The sequence below is a fragment of the Tupaia chinensis genome, unplaced genomic scaffold (assembly GCF_000334495.1).
Source record: "Tupaia chinensis unplaced genomic scaffold, TupChi_1.0 Scaffold138910_1, whole genome shotgun sequence".
NCBI lineage: Eukaryota > Metazoa > Chordata > Mammalia > Scandentia > Tupaiidae > Tupaia > Tupaia belangeri.
Genome location: NW_006198801.1, coordinates 1,562,356 through 1,569,455, shown reverse-complemented (window position 1 = coordinate 1,569,455; position 7,100 = coordinate 1,562,356). Strand labels below are relative to the sequence as shown.

Genomic DNA, 7,100 nt, shown 5'->3' with positions numbered 1-7,100 from the left:
GCCTCTCTCCACTTCCTCTCATCCTCTAAACACCTTCTGTGGCCCTGCATCTTGACCCTGCCAACACAGGCACACAGCAAAGCTGCCGGCTAGAGGGGCTCCAGGCTGTGGCAACTCGAGGGGCGCATCCCAGAGATCCTGCTCACTGACCCAGAGCACAGAAAACTCTAGCGTGGCTTGGCTGGGAAGGAGTTAGAGTATTCGTCCAGAAAAGGGGATCCAGCTTCCCCAGGGATACCCTTCATAAGAAAGGGGGCTCCCACAGCAGCACCACAGGCCTGTGGCTGAGGGTAACTTAGGATGGGAGGGTCTTAGGATGAGGAATTATGCTCCATTTGCTGCCCAGAGACAAGGGAGGACAGGAGAGGGGTGCACTGTCTGTCCTGGTCCTGTCCCAGGGTTTGGAGCCCCGGATGCTGAAGCAGAGCCACCTGTCCCTTGCCAGCATGCTGCATGACTCCCAACAGCCAGCCCTAGCAAGTTAGGGAGAAAGGTAGTCTGGAGGGGAGGCCAGCTCCCACACCTAGCTGGTTACCCATACGCACTGGCTGCGGAGGGCTCAGAGTTCCAGAGGGGGAGACGGCGCCTTTCATGACACATTCACCAGCTGCTAGTCTGACCTGCAGCTGTGCCTCCAACTCCTGCCCCTCTCATAACCCTCCCAGAAAAAAAAAGTCAAGATCCTATGACTGCTAGGACACACAGAGGGACAGGGAGCCAGGGTTGGGCTTCTTCGGTGTTTTGAAGCACAAAGGATGTCTCCATTAGGCTGTCCTTCAGCTTCATCCCAATGCCAATGGTCACAGGGGTTGGGAGTGAACCAATTTGGGCATGAACAGGGAACATTTTAGACCGAGTTTTTCTCCAAATGAAAACTGATGACTGCCACGGGTCTCTCCTCTAACCCTGTCTGTATTTACAGACTAGCATTTGAGCAAAATAAATGCAGCTGTGAGAAGCAGAATGCTGGAGTGAAGCCCAGAGGAAAGATCCATGCAAGGACAGAAAATCTCAGGCCCTGATTGAATTTTTGTGTTCTCTCTCTCTCTCTCTCTCTAACACCAGTCACCTCGACCGTGGCATGCAGGACTTGGCACCTCTTCTTGGAGAGGTCCAGGCTGGGGCAGAGCCTTGGAACTCAGAACACACATTCTGGCCTGGAGTCTTGGCCACGGGCTCAGAGCCCTGTCATTAATGGCAATTAGTTTTCTTTGTTTTTCTTAAAGCTGGGACAACATGGCTGTCAGGGTGTAGACACCCGGTTCTGACTAATGAGCAGAACCGTGAGCCCGGGCTGCTGGGGAGCTTCTGGGCTCCATCAGGCTTTGTCTCGCCTCCAAAAGTGCCTGTGAGCAGCTCAAGCCCAGGGCCCTGATGAGAGGCTGCTGTTCCAGGCGACGGCCTAGGGCTGGTGGACCATGGGCCTTGGTATCCATGAGACACAGAGGATCCCGGAGCGAGTAGGGTTCAGAGGCCAAACTCCGCCATCCCGTGCACCCAGAGCGCTGGGCACTGACCTTTGGACTTGCACTCCCTGTCCCAATGTCCCAATGTGGGGCCTCTCCAGTGCCCTTCTCTCCTCTCCTGCCCACAGGTCTTGGGGAGGGCTCCTGGCACAGGCAGAGGCCACGTCACATGTCTGCTGCTATCTATGGGGCCCAGCACAAGGAGGACGAGCGAGGGTGACCAAGGTCCGAGTCAAAGCTATCCCCACCCTGTGGCGGGGCACATCGTTCCTCGGACGTGGACTGCACTCATCTGGATTTTTCTGTGAGGCAGGGTGGGGGAGCGTGAGTGCCCAGCATCACAGCAAGGGCCCGCACTGTGTCCCTGCTGAAGATGTACGTAGGTAAGTGGCTCCAGGTGTTCAGTCACCAACAGAACTGCTGCTGTTCGTAATGTAGATGCTGTGCCCAGAGCCCGAAGGTCAGGAACCAAGCTAGGCCCTTGCTGCCCCATCTCAAGCTCACCTTCTGCCCCAATGGAGACCAGCTTCACTCCCTTGCTGGCGATGAAGTCCAGTGCTTTGTTCACGTTGTTGATTTTGTGTACTCTCATCTTCCCTCGCTCTGGCTTAGGTAACCGCTCCCCTGAGAAATGAGTATGGAGAAAAAGATGGGAGTGCAGAGGAAGATACTTTTTTTTTCTTTTTGAAGAGGTTTTCGCTATAGGGCACGTGTGCTCGCCAGACAGACAGAGAGACAGAAAGCGAGAAATCACCCCCCCAGGGGGGATGGCCACGCCGCAATCCCTTCTCCTCCATTCTCCTCTCAGGATCTTGGGCATGCACGCACACGCGCCCGGTTGAGTTTTAAGCCACCGGGTCCAGGACGCGAACCGCGGTCGACTACGTGGGAGTCCAGCGACATAGCCATTACGCTAACTGCTGGTTCCTCAGAGGAAGATACTTTTGAGTTTCCTCTGCTTTCCAAAGCCATGCGCCCACCAAGCCACTGTGGCCCTCACCCCAACAGACTGAGGTGCAGAAGCAGGCTACTGCAACTGTTAAGATCACACTGTCCTCCCTGATAGCAACAGGACAGCTGGGTGGGCAGCATCTTCAGGGACCAGCTGTGGCAGGAGCCTGCTCCAGGTGTGGACTGCCCTGTATGGGTGACAGCCTCACCTGAAATGACCTCCAGCAGAAGCATGAGCTTGAGCCCGTCTCGGAAGTCCTCGTCAATGTTCTCGATCTGCGTGCCTGCCTTCCGCAGGTGGGAGTTGCACCAGGCTGTGAAGGTCTGGGGAAATAGAAGGAGGAGTTGCATGGAGAGTCAGCTCAGCTGCAGGGATCTCTACTGAAGGGGCTTGGCCAGCCCTGAGCCCAGCAGAACAGCAGCCACCAAGGACACTCACTTGTGGCCCGGCCCTGGGCTCTACCTTCTACACAGAGGTTCTCATCTTTACAGTAACCCTGGCAGGTTGCTATGAGGAAACGAGGCTCAGTTTCCACACAATCACCCAGGTGGTATGTGGCAGAGCACAGAACCAAGTCTGTCAACCTTGGTGGCAAGTGCTCTTTCCAAAATACCAGGTTGCCTGAAGGGAGCCCAGTCCATGCAGCAGACAAAGGGCATAGCGTCATCCCCTCACTCAGTCATGCAGGCTTGTGATGTGGAAGCAACAGGTGGATCCTGGCCCTCATGGGGCTTAAACCTAACCCTGACCCTAACCCTCTGTTTTCTTTTATTATGTTAGAGGGTGTGTGGAGAGAGAGAGAGAAAGTGCAACCAGCAGCCCTCATTGGAGTATGGTAATATCACAGTCTCTTCTTCCAATTCTCCAACCCATCATGACCCTGGGCATATGTGTATTTGGCATGTAAGTTAGTGGGGCTGTAACTTGAACCCTGGGTGGCCATGTAGGATCTAGTTCCTCTGTGAAGCGTAGAACTGCTGCACTATGGTACCAGTCCAGCTTACATTCTCTATGCAAATCAGCCCTCTGCCCCCTGACCAGCAAACCAAGGACCCAGGTGGCCACCAGCTTCTTCCACCTGCTACCCATTCTCTCAGGGAAGAGCTGCAGCTGCGACTTCCCACCACTGGGACAGAAAAGCATCTGGAAAGAAGAGCTCCCCTAAACTTGAGGTTTCCCCCAAGGCACTCTTCCAACTGTGGGTGACTCAGCAGCAACCCTCCCCTGAAGGCTCAGGAACACAGACCCACGGAGCCTTGCACACACCCCTGCACAGTTTGGCTTCCTGCAGTTCAGAGACCCTGTCCTCTCTTCCCTATACAACAGTCCATGTCCCATCCTTCCAAATCTTAAGGCTTGATGCAACTTAGAGGGCCAGAAGGCAAGAGGAAGGCAGTCACCCCCAGGGTGAGGCAGTCATGTCTGAGAAGAGATATTCTGGGGATTAGCTGGAAAGTGAAAGGGCACTTTCTTTTTTTCCTTTCCTATCAGAAGACACACGTATGCCAACAAGAGAGGGAAGGAGAGAGAACTGCCCCCACAATGGGACATGGTTGCGCCGCAATCCCTTCTCCTACATTTTTCCATCCTGTCAGGATTTCGGACATGCGTGCACACACAGCTGGTATGTTTGTCAAGCCACTGGGGCCAGGACTCAAGCTGCAGATGATTGTGTGGGGTCCAGCTCTCAACCACTGGGCTATGGGCTGGCCAGAAGGGCATTTTGTGATAGGAAGGGCCTTAAAAAAACGAACCCTGTGTCCCAAATGTGGACACTGATAATTACACACAAGTGCTGGGCACGCGGCCTTCTGGTGGGGGCCCTTGCTAGCTAAGGCATGTTAGCAGATATCGGTGCCATGGAGCGTCTCAGATCTGTGAACAACATGCCTAGACGCCTCTGGAGAAACCAGCCCGCTCACCCTCCCGCGACAGGGTCTAGAAGACACACGTATGCCAACAAGAGAGGGAAGGAGAGAGAACTGCCCCCACAATGGGACATGGTTGCGCCGCAATCCCTTCTCCTACATTTTTCCATCCTGTCAGGATTTCGGACATGCGTGCACACACAGCTGGTATGTTTGTCAAGCCACTGGGGCCAGGACTCAAGCTGCAGATGATTGTGTGGGGTCCAGCTCTCAACCACTGGGCTATGGGCTGGCCAGAAGGGCATTTTGTGATAGGAAGGGCCTTAAAAAAACGAACCCTGTGTCCCAAATGTGGACACTGATAATTACACACAAGTGCTGGGCACGCGGCCTTCTGGTGGGGGCCCTTGCTAGCTAAGGCATGTTAGCAGATATCGGTGCCATGGAGCGTCTCAGATCTGTGAACGACAACATGCCTAGACGCCTCTGGAGAAACCAGCCCGCTCACCCTCCCGCGACAGGGTCTGGGAAAACCCCCAAGTCCCTGCTTCTCATAAGAGTCCTTGCACCTCACCTCTAGCCCCACCCCCTCAATCTGCAGGGGCTGGCGTAGAGGCGGGCAGACTGCCAAGGACACGCGAGAGCACATTCCAGGCCCAGGGAGCAGGCGGAGGCCATGTGGGGGACAAGGGTCTTTCACGAAGCCTTTGGCCAAGTACCATGTGTTTTGACAACTGTCATCCATCCTGCTCATTCAGAGACTCAACACAAAGTCCCCTCCCAGACAGAGGAGCCGTCTAATTAGTACGCTATACCACAGTGTGGACCTGGCACCAGGCCACCTTCCAAACCCCAGCAGCCGGACCACCCCCACCCAGTTGCTTGCTGCGGGGAGGGCTCATCTGCTTAGGCGACAGGGACCTCTTCTAGCAGCATGATGCTCATCCCCCTGAGGAGACCTGTGCCCTGCTGCAGCTCTGCCATGTGACCAGCACCACCAGCCCTCCAACGACAGCCCGAGACACAGCTCCTCCAGGCCACTGGCAGGGCCAGCTTCCCGCACAGGGGCAGGCCTGGGCGGCCCTGCTCAGTGCAGACTGCACCACGGCACCTTTCCCGCTGGCTTCTAACAGTACCCTTCTGCCTCTCCCACAGCTGCGCTCTTGGCGAGGTCCCCCCAGGCCGATTCTCATTACACATTCCCAACCTCACCTCCCTCCACTCATCAAGGAGGAACCTGAAGCTCATTTCTTGGTTGGGGCGGGTTGCCTCCATGGCAGAGGCGAGACTGGAGTCCAGGTCATGTGACCTCCAAGCCGGACCTCTTGCAAAGGTGGGATTGAGTGGGAAGTAGCGTATATGTGTGAGAGAGACTCACTTAATGCCAGGGACTATGGCAGACACTTTAAATGCATTTTCGCTCCAGTTTAATCCTTACAGCAACTGCAGGAGGTAGATCCTGATAAATCCTTTTTACAGGATAGGAAGCAGGCTTACGTAGATAGTCACTTGGTTGGGAAACAGACCAGGTAAGCCCAGGAGCCGGCGTTCAGCCCAAAGTCTGCCTTTTTAGAGTGTGCAGAGGTAACTCCTGTAGGCTGAGGCGCTGAGCGTGCCAGTTAGATGCATACCCAGCCCCCCTGCATCCTCAGGCTGTGGGATGCGACTTGGCCACTTTGGTGCCCAACAGCATCGTTCAGATACATGTAGGAGCAGAGGCCTGGCGTCCCTGCTCACCTCCTGCCTGGCCCTCTGCTGTACAGGGCTGCTGAGCTCCGTACCTGCCCGCTGCTCACCGTAGAGGCCAGTGAGACTAACCTCCTACGCCCCAGGAGCGAACACCTGTGCACATGCCATAGCACTAGTAAGGCAGGGTGGCCGGAGGGTGCTACCAGGGTGATGCCAGTGGCTTTGTATGGTGGCGTGGGCAGACGGGGGGTGGGGCAGAGAAAACACTCATAGGAAGGTAGACTGGGTTTCTGAGAGCAGGGCAGGGAGGGAGGGGACCTTGGGGCACATAGGGCTGTCCAGGGAGTCGCCATATAATGAGCACTGTGGTGCTCTCTACAGGCACCATTGGTTCCAAAGCTCACGCTGACCGTGACAGGTGGTACCTTCATCCGCATGGCACAGGGGAGGAGTGGGTGTTAGGAAAACATGCATTCTAGCCCTAGTTTGTCTGCATTCAGAACTGCATAGAAGAGGGGAAGCCTGTTGCCACTTCCTACTCAATCCGCAGAAAGGACGAGATCCAGTCACTCCTCTGCAAAGGCCCTCTGCCCGCTGCCCTGTCCTGGAGGACATTCTCTGCAGAGTCCCACTCCAACCTGCGGTAGCTCTAACAAGTTCACCTTGCTGGGTTCGGGCCATAGGTCCTGACGGGGTAGCTTCACCCCCACCCTCCACGCATGTCCCACCTTTGCTCATGTCCTCTGGGTAGTAGGCAAGAGGTCCGGCTTGGGGGTCACACGACCTGGACTCGAGTCTTGCCTCTGCCATGGAGGCAACCCCCCCAACCGAGAAATGAGCTTCAGGTTCCTCCTTGATGAATGAAGACCATAATCTCTCCTCTTAAGATAAGGATTAAACAAAATAATGCAAGTAAATCACTTAGCACTGTGCCTGGCACAACTTAAGTAGTCTGTGTTGTACATACGTCAAAGAAAGTATGTTTATTTTTAAATACGTCTATTTTTAAATAAATGGTAACTATGCCATGTGCTCTGTCTTCCTAACTGGAAGCAGGCAGAGCCCCAAGCAGATAGCAGAGCAGGTGCTGGGAGAACACCCACTCGCCTGGCCTGCACAGTGAGG

The 7,100-nt window shown here is 55.2% G+C and overlaps 1 protein-coding gene across 5 annotated transcripts in view; it reads right to left on the bottom strand.

The window, feature by feature from the left end:
- ACTN4 (actinin alpha 4) overlaps positions 1-7,100 on the bottom strand; it is a gene marked incomplete at its 5' end in the record, with an annotated part of 89,151 nt that overhangs the window by 28,104 nt on the left and 53,947 nt on the right. For all 5 annotated transcript variants that reach the window (XM_014592940.1, XM_006161727.2, XM_014592937.1 and 2 more), the window contains 2 exon segments: positions 1,971-2,090; positions 2,627-2,741. In XM_014592940.1, the coding sequence (XP_014448426.1) occupies positions 1,971-2,090; positions 2,627-2,741 (235 nt within the window).